Source organism: Heptranchias perlo, chromosome 1 (genome assembly GCF_035084215.1).
Source record: "Heptranchias perlo isolate sHepPer1 chromosome 1, sHepPer1.hap1, whole genome shotgun sequence".
NCBI classification, from domain to species: domain Eukaryota; kingdom Metazoa; phylum Chordata; class Chondrichthyes; order Hexanchiformes; family Hexanchidae; genus Heptranchias; species Heptranchias perlo.
This window is the reverse complement of record NC_090325.1, coordinates 173,144,519-173,159,666: the sequence shown is the minus strand read 5'-3', so window position 1 is coordinate 173,159,666 and position 15,148 is coordinate 173,144,519. Positions and strand designations below refer to the sequence as shown.

At 42.5% G+C, this 15,148-nt stretch overlaps 1 protein-coding gene across 2 annotated transcripts in view; it reads right to left on the bottom strand.

Annotated features, from left to right (window-relative positions):
- Positions 1–15,148, bottom strand: part of tbc1d9 (TBC1 domain family, member 9 (with GRAM domain)) — a 73,327-nt gene that overhangs the window by 26,833 nt on the left and 31,346 nt on the right. For both annotated transcript variants that reach the window (XM_067993895.1, XM_067993885.1), the window contains exons 11-13: positions 12,965–13,082; positions 5,489–5,774; positions 4,722–4,851 (exon numbers count right to left, since the gene is read on the bottom strand). In XM_067993895.1, coding sequence (XP_067849996.1) covers positions 4,722–4,851; positions 5,489–5,774; positions 12,965–13,082 — 534 coding nt within the window. The remainder of the gene's footprint in view (positions 1–4,721; positions 4,852–5,488; positions 5,775–12,964; positions 13,083–15,148) is intronic.

Below are 15,148 nucleotides of genomic sequence, written 5' to 3'. Positions count from 1 at the left end.
AGGCAGGAAGTGAATGGGTGACCACCAGGAAGAGTAAGAGATGCAGGCAGGTAGTGCAGGGGTCCCCTGTGGCCATCCCCCTCTCAAACAGATATGCCACTTTGGATGCTGTTGGGGGGGGGATGACTTATCAGGGGAAGGCAGCAGCAGCCAACTTCCTGGCACCACAGGTAGCTCTGCTGCACAGGCTGGGAGGAAAAAGAGTGGCAGAGCTAGTGATAGGGGACTCAATTGTAAGGGGAATAGACAGGCGTTTCTGCGGCCGCAACCGAGACTCCAGGATGGTGTGTTGCCTCCCTGGTGCAAGGATCAAGGATGTCTCGGAGCGGCTACAGAACATTTTGGAGGGGGAGGGCGAACAGCCAGCTGTCGTGGTGCACATAGGCACCAACGATATAGGTAAAAAAGGGGATGAGGTCCTAAAAGCAGAATATAGGGAGTTAGGAGGTAAATTAAAAAATAGGACCTCAAAGGTAGTAATCTCAGGATTGCTGCCAGTGCCACGTGCTAGTCAGAGTAGAAATAGGAGGATATTTCAAATGAATACGTGGCTAGAGGAATGGTGCAAGGGGGAGGGATTCAAATTCCTGGGACACTGGAAACGGTTCTGGGGGAGGTGGGACCAGTACAAACCGGATGGTCTGCACCTGGGCAGGGCCGGGACCGCTGTCCTAGGAGGAGTGTTTGCTAGTGCTGTTGGGGAGGGCTTAAACTAAAGTGGCAGGGGGTTGGGAACCTGAGCAGGGAGAGAGAGGAAAGCGTAACAGGAAGGGACAGAAGGTATGGAGTAATAGGTAAAGTGTTAAAAAAGGAAAAAGCAGGAACTAAGCGTCACAAAACAGATTTGAAAGTTCTTTATCTGAATGCACGTAGCATTCGTAATAAAATGGACGAGTTAACGGCACAAATAACTACGTATGGGTATGATCTTGTGGCCATTACAGAAACATGGCTGCAGGGTGACAACGACTGGGAATTAAATATGCCAGGGTATTTAACAATCAGGAAGGACAGGCAGGAAGGAAGGGGAGGTGGGGTGGCTATGTTAATAAAGGAAGGAATCACTGTAATACAGAGAAATGATATTGGGACAAAGCATCAAGATAATGAAACAGTTTGGGTGGAGATAAGGAATAATAAGGGAAAAAAAACATTAGTGGGCGTAGTATATAGGCCTCCTAATAGTTGCAACTCTGCTGGAAGAAGTATTAATCAGGAGATAGTCGGGGCATGTAATAAGGGAACAGCCATAATTATGGGGGATTTTAATTATCATATTAACTGGACAAATCAAATTGGGCAGAGCAGCCTTGAGGACGAGTTCATTGAGTGCATCAGGGATGGATTTCTTGAGCAGTATGTAACTGATCCTACAAGGGGGCAGGCAACCTTGGACCTGGTCCTGTGTAATGAGTCAGGATTAATTAATAATGTCCTAGTTAAGGATCCCCTTGGAACGAGCGACCACAACATGGTTGAATTCCATATCCAATTAGAGGGTGAGAAGGTTGATTCTCAAACAAGCGTACTGAGCTTGAATAAAGGAGACTATGATGGTATGAGAGCGGAATTGATTAAAGTGGACTGGGAAAATAGATTAAAGGGTAAGACGGTACATGAGCAGTGGTGTTCATTTAGGGAGTTACTTTACAACTTTCAAAATAAATATATTCCACTGAGGAAAAAAGGGTGTAAAAGAAATGACAGCCATCCGTGGCTAAGTAAAGAAATCAAGGATAGTATCCGACTAAAAACAAGGACATATAAGGTAGCCAAACTTAGTGGGAGGATAGAAGATTGGGAATTCTTCAAAAGACAGCAAAAAGTAACTAAAGGATTGATTAAGAAAGGGAAGTTAGATTATGAAAAGAAATTAGCAAAAAATATAAAAACAGATAGCAAGAGTTTCTATAGTTATATAAAAAGAAAAAGGGTGGCTAAGGCAAACATAGGTCCCTTAGAGGATGAGACCAGGAAATTAATGGTGGGAAACATGGAGATGGCAAAAATGCTGAACAAATATTTTGTTTCAGTCTTTACAGTAGAGGACACTAAGAATATCCCAACACTGGACAAACAGGGGACTCTCAGGGTGGAGGAGCTAAATACGATTAAAATCACTCAGGAGATGGTACTCAGTAAAATAATGGGACTCAAGGCGGATAAATCCCCTGGACCTGATGGCTTCCATCCTAGGGTCTTGAGGGAAGTGGCAGTAGGGATTGTGGATGCTTTGGTGATAGTTTTCCAAAATTCCCTGGACTCAGGAGAGGTCCCGGCAGATTAGAAAACTGCTAATGTAACACCGTTATTTAAAAAGGGTAGTAGGCAGAAGGCTGGAAATTATAGGCCAGTTAGCTTAACATCTGTGGTGGGTAAAATTTTGGAGTCTATTATTAAGGAGACAGTAACGGAACATTTAGATAAGCATAATTTAATAGGACAAAGTCAGCATGGCTTTATGAAGGGGAAGTCATGTCTGACAAATTTGCTTGAGTTCTTCGAGGATATAACGTATAGGGTGGATAAAGGGGAACCAGTGGACATAGTGTATTTAGACTTCCAGAAGGCATTCGACAAGGTGCCACATAAAAGATTATTACTTAAGATAAAAAATCACGGGATTGGGGGTAATATTCTGGCATGGGTGGAGGATTGGTTATCGAACAGGAAGCAGAGAGTTGGGATAAATGGTTCATTTTCGGACTGGCAACCAGTAACCAGTGGTGTTCCACAGGGGTCGGTGCTGGGTCCCCAACTCTTTACAATCTATATTAACGATTTGGAGGAGGGGACCGAGTGCAACATATCAAAATTTGCAGATGATACAAAGATGGGAGGGAAAGTAGAGAGTGAGGAGGACATAAAAAACCTGCAAGGGGATATAGACAGGCTGGGTGAGTGGGCGGAGATTTGGCAGATGCAATATAATATTGGAAAATGTGAGGTTATGCACTTTGGCAGGAAAAATCAGAGAGCAAGTTATTTTCTTAATGGCGAGAGACTGGAAAGTACTGCAGTACAAAGGGATCTAGGGGTCCTAGTGCAAGAAAATCAAAAAGTTGGTATGCAGGTGCAGCAGGTGATCAAGAAAGCCAACGGAATGTTGGCTTTTATTGCTAGGGGGATAGAATATAAAAACAAGGAGGTATTGCTGCAGTTATATAAGGTATTGGTGAGACCGCACCTGGAATACTGCATACAGTTTTGGTCTCCATACTTAAGAAAAGACATACTTGCTCTCGAGGCAGTACAAAGAAGGTTCACTCGGTTAATCCCGGGGATGAGGGGGCGGACATATGAGGAGAGGTTGAGTAGATTGGGACTCTACTCATTGGAGTTCAGAAGAATGAGAGGCGATCTTATTGAAACATATAAGATTGTGAAGGGTCTTGATCGGGTGGATGCAGTAAGGATGTTCCCAAAGATGGGTGAAACTAGAACGAGGGGGCATAATCTTAGAATAAGGGGCTGCTCTTTCAAAACTGAGATGAGGAGAAACTTCTTCACTCAGAGGGTGGTAGGTCTGTGGAATTTGCTGCCCCAGGAAGCTGTGGAAGCTACATCATTAGATAAATTTAAAACAGAAATAGACAGTTTCCTAGAAGTAAAGGGAATTAGGGGTTATGGGGAGCGGGCAGGAAATTGGACATGAAGCTGAGTTCGGATCGGTCAATGCCCTGTGGGTGGCGGAGAGGGCCCAGGGGCTATGTGGCCGGGTCCTGCTCCGACTTCTTGTGTTCTTTAGATTTGTGGTTGGGATCAGATCAGCCATGATCTTATTGAATGGCGGAGCAGGCTCGAGGGGCCGATTGGCCTACTCCTGCTCCAATTTCTTATGTTCTTATGTAAGCAGTGCTCAAGCTGTGCCCTAACCAATGTTTTATACAGTTCTAGCATAACCTCCCTGCTCTTATAGTCTATGCCTCGGCTAATAAAGAAAATTAGTTTTGGATTGCTCTAGCAAAGAGCCAGTACAGGCACAATGGGCTGAATGGCCTTCTTACATGCTGTAAAATTCTACGGTAAATGTTTATCTAATTTTTTTTTAATGTCAAGTATAGGTTCCTGCTACGTTGCCATTTAATTTGGTGACATCTTGTGATGATTTGTATTATAAGGAAGTGGGTGTAAAACATTTTACAACACACCATCATCTATCTGTTACCTAAATACACAACAGAGAGCTGATTGCCAGCATAATCTCAGTATATTGCAAGAAAGCTTCACTTCCCTGTAATAGACATTATCACCATAACTTCAAATTAAATAGCAGCACACAGGGGCCTACTGTTGATATAACAAATTATCAATTTGTTTTTAAATTGGCACCAAGCACAACCAACCATACAAGGGAAGTTATGAGGGAAATGGCTTGTTTTCTTTACTTTCTTCCTTCTTTAAATCAACAATGGATTGTAAGCATTGAGCTTAGAAAACTGAGAGTAAGATGGAGGATTAAAAATCATGACTATCGTCACTGAATCATCTAGCCTATCCTCAATTCAGTAAACAGTAGATTTGGTTATAAACTATTTAGTCAAATTAAACTTTTTTTTAGGTTTTCTTTTTTTCCTGAACTTAGATCATCCTCTCCTCTACTAAACATGATTGAATGCAGTTGGATATCAACAGCATTCAACAAAAATCCTCAACCACTTCAGACCAATTTCCCTAAATCAGATTTCACGTTAGCTATGACTGAATACTCGGTTACTTACATCATATGAGCTCCTGATTAGTTTGAAGATATCAACTTCAGGGTAAGGATCCCCATCATCAGTGAGAAGAGAATGAAGATGAGGGATGGGTGGCAATGTGCTGTCCTTGTTTGTCACACTGTCCAAGTATCTAGAGAACAAAAACAATTCATGCTGTGAAACTCTTCAACTCATTAAATAAACAAAATTAAAGCTAAAGTGAGATGATGCTGATTAGTGTCTAAATTGGAGAGCTGGACTTCTGTTTTCATGACAATTGACTATCACAGATCACGTAATGAGGAGAGACAGTTCCGCGATACCTGAAATTTCAATTTCTTGCAGCATTCTAGTATTTAAAATTCCAATTCATTTCTCTTCCAATATTTAAAGACCTTACAGTGTACACAGTAACTTCTCCATTTTATTACAATTATGTTTTTAAGGCTCATCAATGCATTTAGCATCAGTGTTAGTGCAGGTGGAAGTTACAATACATAGAGCTCAAAGTAAGTACCACTTCTACCATCTTTAAAGAATCATTTGGTACAATCATCTCGTGTTGGGTCAAACTGAGCCATGTATAGATTTTTGTTTACAAGCATTAATATGAGTTATTACACGAGAATCTTGCTTCAGTTTAGATTACCGAGAAGCTATCTACTTATATCCTAACCCGAAAGAACTTTCCTGGAATCCAATTTTTGAAATTTTATTCATCCCACTTTATTGTAGAATTGTTACAACAAACTGTGATAACCACAAAAGAGCAACTAAAATTAACTCACTTTCCAAGTATAGTCATGGCCTCTCCATCATCCTTACAATTCAACAGCTTGTCAATATTATCCTCCAGCACAGCAAGAGCAAGTTGAAAGATCACTTTGATTCCCTCAAAGAAGAAGCAGTCCACAACAACAACGGCACTTTCAAAAGGCATTACACTGAGGAAGAGAGTGAGGAACCAGGAGAGCGAGATGGTGGAGATAACACCCAAATATTGCATACAATCATAAAGCTGTGGCACATAATCCCTGGTAAGCTCCTCAAACACACCTTGATCCACCAATGCTCCTGCAGAAAGCAGCAACAGAATAAACATTAAACTTTCAAAATAACTGGTTTTAGTTCACATTACAAAGCAAAATATTTTTCAGATTTTTCCCCCCATTTGGCCTGGGATTTTAATCCGGTTTTTCACCTCTCCTAGGAGATTACATGGCTCCAGGTGGATAGCGAGTGCATATATCATGATGCATAGGGCATCGCAACTATGTGGGACAGGTTAGATGAGCCTTTTCCTTTCCGTCACTTTCGTATGTTTGTATGTAGGGGAAAAGCAGAAACAACAAAAATCTAAAAAGAAAATAATTCCACATTGCTCTCCTTGAATATCTGGTTCAATTAATGCCTTTTAAGTACTAGAAAGGTATACAATAAAAATAAAACAAATAGGTAAAAGCCACTAAATTAAAATTATGCTTGAATACTTTACGAACATTGAAAGTTGTTCCATATTATTGGAGAATGTATTGTACATATTTTTAAAATAAATGCAGATCTCAACATTTTATGCCTCATTTGTAATGTGGATCTGATCCTGCAATATAACCGGATTACCATTAAGCAGAATTCATCAAGTTTATGGGGGTGATTTTCAAATATCAGCAACCTGTTTTTTGCCTTGAAAACAGATTGTCGGAACCAGGAGAATGGGGGGGGCGGGGGCGGTAATCTCGGCTGCCCTAGGCTTGCCTGATGCAATTTTCAAGCAGAATTGTAAATAGGCGTGCAGCACTCTTGCCTGAAACAGGAGGGAGGCTGCTTACAAGTGCAAATCAGGGTCCTCGAACCAGCGTTTTCAGGTACAAATTGTGCACGGCACAAACACCACCACTCAGTCCATCTGTACCAGGTGGTGAGCAGCCTAACTAGTGGTCCTTAAATTGCCGGCTGGAGGCCACTCCAGAAAAGCCCTAGCAATTTTTGTAGGTCCAGGAAGTATGAATGCTCCTCCTGCTGCTCGCTGTCAGTGGCTGGGTGGTCCATTCCCCTCACCCTCTACTAATCACTTCTGGCTCAGCTTGCCCATGGGGCTGCTGGACTTCCCACCCCAGTGTGACCAGCTGCCTGCCAGCACTCAATGATTGTTTGGCAACTTGTTCAAATTATGCAAATTAGGCCTGAACATAAAAATGGTTTGTGGGTGGTGTGACTGTTCTGCAATCTTCACGGTCATTGGGGGGGGGGGGGGAAAAAGAGTTGAAACTCCCCCTCCCCTGCAAATTGACTATGCAACACCAAAACAAGTGCGTACCTGTAGTTGCTAATAAAGTTGCATTCACTTTCCCATTCTGGCTAGGGAATCTTCCAGTGCTGGGAAAAATCTCAATGGCAATAATATAAAAATTGCATTGCTAGCCTGTATAAGCAGAATAAACTGGCATAACCATACAAGTGCAGCAGCCTGGTGGTTATGGTACTGGACTAGCAACCCAAGTTCAAATCCCACCATGGAAATAAATCTGTGAGTTGGCACCAACAATATAGCCACAAAAGCTTTGCGACTATTGTTCCCAATTGATTAACTAATGTCCTTCAGGGATGGAAACCTGTCTAGCTTACAAGTCGCATAATATGTGGTTGACAAACCGGGCTAGAAATTTGGCCTTGAAGTGCCCGTTGTGTAGGCGCTACGCGGCCTCCTGAAGTTCCAAAATGGCATCTAGCATGCACACGAGGGCATGCTTTCTAGTGTGACATGCGCCGGACGCCATCTTGGTAAAGGGGTTTGCGCAGGCACAGATGGCGAATGCTGGCTGCATGTAAAGTAAGGAGAACGTGCATTAGATCAGTGTTCAATGCTGATTTAAAGGGACAGACACCATTTTGGAACTTAACGCTGCAGCCAACGCACCGTCTTAACCACGACCATCTGAACATGTCTTAGACGTCCTGGAGGTTCCCCCCCCCCCCACCCCCACCACCAGCGCTATTTAAAAGCACTATGCACGATTTACAGGTTAGTTGCTGGATTATTGCTTCTGGCTGTTGATGCAGTAGTACCTGTTTTTGGAGGTCTCCTATACTAGGACTAGGGGACATGGCCTAACATTTAGAGCCAGGACTTGCAGGAGTGAAGTTAGGAAATGCTTCTACATGCAAAAGGTGGGAGAAGTTTGGAACGCTCTTCCACAAACAATAGTTGGTGCTAGCTCACTTGTTCATTTTAAGTCTGAGAATGATGGATTTTTGTTAACCAAGTATTAAGGGATATGGGGATAAGGTGGGTATATGGGGTTAGGTCACAGATCGACCATGATCTCATTGAATGGCGGAACAGGCTCGAGGGGCTAAATGCCACTGCCACTAGCTGCCTCCTATTAAGGGCCTGCGTCGGTGAGTGTCCTGCAGGATGTTTGGGTGATGTGCCTGTTATGGTTGAACAGCTGTCAGTGTGTGTGACCTGTGAGTTGTGGGTGCACAGCTTGAAACAGTGGTAATGTGTGACGGTGAGAGAACGCATCTAATTGGAAGAGTTGAGTGCTGAAAGAGTTTGTTGGTAGGTGGTGATTGGGGGGGGGGGGGGGGGGGTGCTGTAGTGCATGGAGCAGTGGATGCAGCTAGTGGTGCAGTTAGGAGATGCCACTTGACAGTTGACCTCACTCACCTTGATCACTCGTGTCAAAGCATTTAACTTCTTCCTGCACTGTATGCAGGTTCATGGTGCTATGCGCCTGGCATTGACTTTGTCCCCTACTGCCTCTTCAGCATATGTCTGGAGGGCCTCTTGCTCCCTTGTGGATATAGGATGCCCCTCCTCCTGTCCACTTCTTGCATCAAGGTCTCCAGTGCATCAGCAGAGAACCTTGGTGCACGCTCTCTCGCAGGCCTAGTACAAACTCAGATCGGCGGATTGGTGAGGTCTGGCGTGCAGACTGAGGATGAGGGATTGAATAATGCGCATCCTTTACTCAATGTTTTAACATAATTCTTCAGTTTGTAAACATAGGGACAGGACCTTCATCTGTGTTTTACATGTGCGATGTCTGATCTCTGTTCAGACTCCGTGCAGACCCATATCTTATATTTTGTACTTGTATATGGTGCATACTGCCTTTAAGTGGTGCGAACAACTAATGAGAGATTTTGGCCCCCCTGCTGGTGAGAAGTGCCGAAGCTGGAGGGAACGTCGCAGCTAGGTCTCCATGCTGCGCTTCAATCAAGTAAATGAGGAGGTAACACGAATCTAACCTGCTGCCTGCGTCAGGACCACAGGGCGCAGGCCAATCATGCATCGTGATGCCCGCGCCCAGATTTGGGCCTTATCCAATTTAACCCCCTTAAAATGTTCTCAAGGCAACTAGAGATTAGATGTTTTGCCAGTGCTGCCCACATCCAAGAATAAATTTTAAAAAGTCTCCAGCACTTTGTGAGATGGTGCATGCTCTGTCTCCAGAGATGTACATCCTTCATTATTTGCATTAATTTAACATTTTTAAGCTTTTACCTAACTTTTGGAGATGGTCTGATTAATAATTTTATTAAGATTTCAAAAAGCTAAGATTAAATGTGCTGCTTAGAAATATGCACGTGTTTGGAGATGACTCTAGTACTTTTCAAAACCAAAAAGGCACAGTATCAACTCAGTAGCTCTGGTTGCAAGAAATATACAATGTTTTGATATAAAGATGCCTTCGATTTACTCTGAACACAATAGAATTCCACAGGCCAATCCAATTGTAAAATATATTCCCATTATTTGTTGTGCCTGCAATGTATTGTACCATGGCTAAGTAAAATAGGTTTGATGAAGTGATTTTGGAAGACCAGGAAACCAATAATAGACTTGAATACAGCCTCTCAAAATGATACTGTTAAATGTGTTCCAATAGTTCAGCAAGGAAACTACAAAATCACTTCCACTTTAAATAATCTAGTTTATTTAGCCCAATACATAGTAAAATAAAAATGAAATTAAGTTTGTAAATTAAAATAAAAAGATATAGCAAGACAATTAGAGTTCTAGCACTTTCAAAACAGTCCAATTCAGTTACAAAATGCATACCAAGAACAAAAGAACTGTGTTAAAATATAATGTCCATGGTCACTTTTAATTTATACAGCATCAATGTTATCTACTTTTAGCCTGTTAATCTTCTTTCCCCTCCCCAAATTTTCTCTCTTCCTTTCCTGAAGCCACTGCCTCATGAAGGAGTATGGTTCCATTGGTGTCAGCCGACCTCTGGTATCTCACCTAGATCACCACTCTTTGTCTGTGCTGCCAAGACAGCAAACGCAGCAGAGTGTATGACAATGGGGAGGGGTGGTGGGGAGAGGTGTTGTTATCCAATCCTGTACTCATTCAACATTCACACATGCACAGTGTCCAATGTGGGCCACTGGATAGCAATCAGAAGCAGTAGGAGGCAACTTGAACTCTTCCTAACTCAGGGCTGTTGAGACCAACTGTAGTGGCCTTATCATCTCAGCGGAGATCAGTTAACTCAGCACAGCAAGGAACCAAACTTGAGTTCTTCCTGTTTTGTACGGCTCAGTTCTACACAAGTGGTGTACCGATTTATGAAGGCAGGCCTTGGTAAAAGTCATTTACATTACTAGTTTGTTGCCGATAGTCCTCACTTTACCTGAAGTCAGCACCAGTAGCCATCAAGCCTCTAATGATGGTACCGGCTCAGTCTGTAGTATAACTACAACTGAAATCAAAAGGTGGCAAAAAAACATGGACATAAACAAGCTGAGCAGCTGAAAAGTGCTTCCTCTCTCCTGGAAAGCAGTTGTATTACCTGTATTGAGATGCCCCTGCAACTAGGGAAGTTACAGATGCCAAAGAAAAACTTTTTTTTTTAAAAAAAGAAAACTCCTCCAAAACAAGTATGATGCACAAAGTACTGAAGTCTGAGCAATTGTTTTAAACTTCTAACTCTTATTTTCTCTTTTTAAAAATTCGTTCATGGGATGTGGGCGTCGCTGGCAAGGCCAGCATTTGTTGCCCATCCCTAATTGCCCTCCAGAAGGTGGTGGTGAGCCTCCTCCTTCTTGAGTGGCTTGCTAGGCCATTTCAGAGGGCAATTAAGAATCAACCACATTGCTATAGGTCTGGAGTCACATAGGCCAGACCGGTTAAGAACGGCAAGTTTCCTTCCCTAAAAAGGGAATTAGTGAACCAGATGGGTTTTTACGACAATCCGGTAGTTTCACGTCCACCATTATTGATACTAGTTTTTTTTAATTCCAGGTTTTATTTAATTAATTGAATTTAAATTCCCCAGCTGCCTTGGCGGGATTTGAACTCATAACTTTGGATTATTAGTCTGGATTATTCTCTGGCCTCAAATTACAGTAGAAATTCTGTACATGTGAACAGTAGTGAAATTCCTTCACTATCTGTACAGAAGCAGGAGCACTTGGACAATTCACCTAGTAGTGGTTGTTTTTGGTCACTTCTTTTGCCCCTACAACTGTTAAAAGCGGTTTATATTTTGAGGTGGTTTTAACAGCAGCGGGACTTAAAAGTTGGATCAGCGGAGCTGCTTCTTGGGACAGCCCTTCTAGAAGGTGGCTTCAGTGTCTGTAACATCAGATAATTAATGTCAACATCTTCACCCAGCACTGAATTACCTCGTTTCATGGCCTCAGCGAAGGCGTTGCCACTGAATGACAGAGATTTTCATGCTAAATTTAGGTCTTTATAGCTGTAAATTTGGTCATGATATAAAGAAGAGCACAAAATGAAGATGACAAATTGGATCAACATTGCTGTGTTACTGGTTATGTCTACTTACGATTTCTACTGGGAAAAGTTCTGTGCTGGGTTAGCCAGAGGTAGACAGCAGACAGCTGAATACAGAGGACAGGCTCTTCCCCAATGATAATGAAGCCCAAAATGCAGAGCCACATCGCAAACTCAAAACAAGTTGAACTCCTATGGGGCTGCACACGGAGTCAAGACCAAATGTAGCCTTCAGATGAAGTAGGGTCAGAGGCAGAGGACAAGTGGAGCAGGGTGCACTTCCACAATTTAGTCCTATTTTAAAGTCATACATTCTGTCCTTATTTTTATACATTAGGTGTACTTTGGAGTTCTATTATTTAGATAGCTTGGAAAACTGAGAAGTACTGCTGGTTGGAGTATAGTAGGTTTCTTGCAGTATGGGCTGAGGAGCTACAGCACTGTCACTGGTGGGAGGGTATAATTACAGTATGACAAATTTACATACATGGGGAGAATTTTAATCTCCTCAGACAGGCAGGGTTAAATTCTTAAAAACATTAAACCCGACCCCAACCCGCTGCGAACGTACCTACTTCCAGTTTAACCAGGACAGGCAAGTAAGCCGCTCTGGAGGAGCAGGTTGGTAATAATATGTTAATGAGGCTGCGTGCCTCAGATTTTAGCAGCCATTTGCATTTAATGGCTGCGGGTTGGGTTTTTCAGGGCTCGGGTAACACGGCAGCTAAAGGGAGGCGGGAGCTGCCAGATCCAGCAGGTAAGTACTTATCCAGCACTGACTGTGGGCCAGGAAGAGCAAGAGCGCTTCCCCCCCAGACCCCCAAGCTACCCTGCCGCAATCTGCCTCCCTCCCCACGATTTGCCAACTTTCTCCACCACCCCACCAAAATCGATCGATCCCTCCCTCCCGGCCTTCTAAATCAGGCCTTCCCACCCGGTAGTCAACCAGCCTCTCAATCTGGCTAGCTGCCGGGCAGGAAAGAGAGAAAAGAAAAATCCTAAATTCGGCAGGACCTCAGTCTTTCCAGGTTTCCCAGCTGCTGAGTCACCCCTCCTCCCTCCCCACAAATATCGGGGCCATAGTTTCCATTATAAATGTGGACATAGACACTTATGATGGAAAAAGTTGATGGACAGTGCATTAAGGTGTAAAATGTTTAGTATATTGTATCTAGATTGACAAATACCAGAGATACTTAATGTCCAACTTAAAGAAGGAACAGTAATTGTTCAGTTCTGTATGAAGCATGTATATTTTCCTAATTTTTATGACATTAGGAAGAAATTATGCAATAATGCCAGACACGAATGATGTAAGCAGTTCATAGATTACACCTCTGTGCTAGATGTTGATAAACTTTGATTAAAAAGATCTGCCTGAACAATTTGAGAGACAATGACTCCTTAAATTGACAAATCAATTCTAAATTTGACAAAATTAAACATTAAAAATTGTGTTCTTTATTGTCAAGATTCTGTGTTTGCGCTTTCAGTAACTAGCAGCACTTACCAACCACTCTAGTGTTATAATAGTCTGGCAGCATCCGTTCACAGAGTGCAACTAGCAACCAGAAAGCCTCCTCCTCCTTTGCATATAGTAGCAGCACGGAAGTGACAATGTTCATTGCCTGCATGTGTACATATAGACATTATTCAATCAGAAGTTGTACAATCTATTCTACATCAAAATCCAAGTAGCATACTTATAGTACTAGTGGTGAAAAAGACAATAAAAAAAGTTACTCAACTCTTGGTAGCTGAAAATTAAATTAAACAAAATCAGTTACCATTGAATAGAATCATGGCTTCCTTCTGTCTATCATGCTGGCTCTCTGAACAGCTATTCACTTAGTCCCATTCCCTGACTTCCCCACACCTTTTTAAAAAAAATTTTCAAATGTTTATCCACTTCTTCATTTTTCACTTATGGATTCTGCTTCCAACACGGTTTCTTATTGGGGGTTCCATATCCCAACAACTTTCTGCATAAAAATCTCCTTACCTCTCTGTCCTTTATGTGAAAATTTTAAATTTATGCCCTCTAGCTGCTAACTCACCAACCAGCGAAAATAATTTTTTACGATTTGTATTATTGAAACCCTCATAATTTTGAGCACCTCGCTCATGTCCTCTTAACATTCTTGGTTCCGTGAAAAGAGCCCCAGTTTCTCTATTCTTTCCCCTTAGTGAACGTATTCCTCTCACCCCTTAGTGAACGTATTCCTCTCACCCCTTAGTGAACGTATTCCTCTCACCCCTTAGTGAACGTATTCCTCTCACCCCTTAGTGAACGTATTCCTCTCACCCCTTAGTGAACGTATTCCTCTCACCCCTTAGTGAACGTATTCCTCTCACCCCTTAGTGAACGTATTCCTCTCACCCCTTAGTGAACGTATTCCTCTCACCCCTTAGTGAACGTATTCCTCTCACCCCTTAGTGAACGTATTCCTCTCACCCCTTAGTGAACGTATTCCTCTCACCCCTTAGTGAACGTATTCCTCTCACCCCTTAGTGAACGTATTCCTCTCACCCCTTAGTGAACGTATTCCTCTCACCCCTTAGTGAACGTATTCCTCTCACCCCTTAGTGAACGTATTCCTCTCACCCCTTAGTGAACGTATTCCTCTCACCCCTTAGTGAACGTATTCCTCTCACCCCTTAGTGAACGTATTCCTCTCACCCCTTAGTGAACGTATTCCTCTCACCCCTTAGTGAACGTATTCCTCTCACCCCTTAGTGAACGTATTCCTCTCACCCCTTAGTGAACGTATTCCTCTCACCCCTTAGTGAACGTATTCCTCTCACCCCTTAGTGAACGTATTCCTCTCACCCCTTAGTGAACGTATTCCTCTCACCCCTTAGTGAACGTATTCCTCTCACCCCTTAGTGAACGTATTCCTCTCACCCCTTAGTGAACGTATTCCTCTCACCCCTTAGTGAACGTATTCCACACCGTATCCATGGCCTTGACATCGTTCCTAAAGTCAGGCGCTCAAAACTAGACATTACATTCTAACTGTGGCCTAACCAATGATTTGTAAAGGTTTAACATTACCTCTTTGCTTTAGTACTCTCTACCCCTATTTATAAAATATAGGATCCCATATGCTTTTTTTTTTAAAAAGCAGATTTGTCAACCTGTCTTACCACTTTTAATGTTTTGTGTATCTGAACCCCCGAGTCTCTACTCCTTTTAAAGTTTTACCATTTAGTGTATACGCTCCCCCCTTATTCGTCCTCCCAAATGTATCACCTCATATTTATCTGCATTATATTTCATCTGCCATCTATTTGTCCAATCTACCAACCTATCCAGGTCCGCTTCAGTTAACCACACTCCCGACTTGTTGTCTACAAATTTTGATGTTGTACCCCCGTATCCAAGTCCAAATCATTTACACATATTAAGAGCAGCAATGGGCTGACCCCTGGACGACACCACTGTTTACACCCCTCTCACACGAACAACATTCATTAACCTTTCTGTTTTCTGTCCGTTAATCAGCTTGCTATCCATGCTGTCACACTCCCTTTAATATTGTGTGCCTTAATTTCATCAACAAGCCTCCTATGCAGCACCTTATCAAACACACTTTTGAAAATCCATTATCACATCATCCACTGCATTTCCTTTATCAATACACTCTTATTTCTTCAAGGAACGCTATTAAATTTGTGAGAAATGATTTGCCTT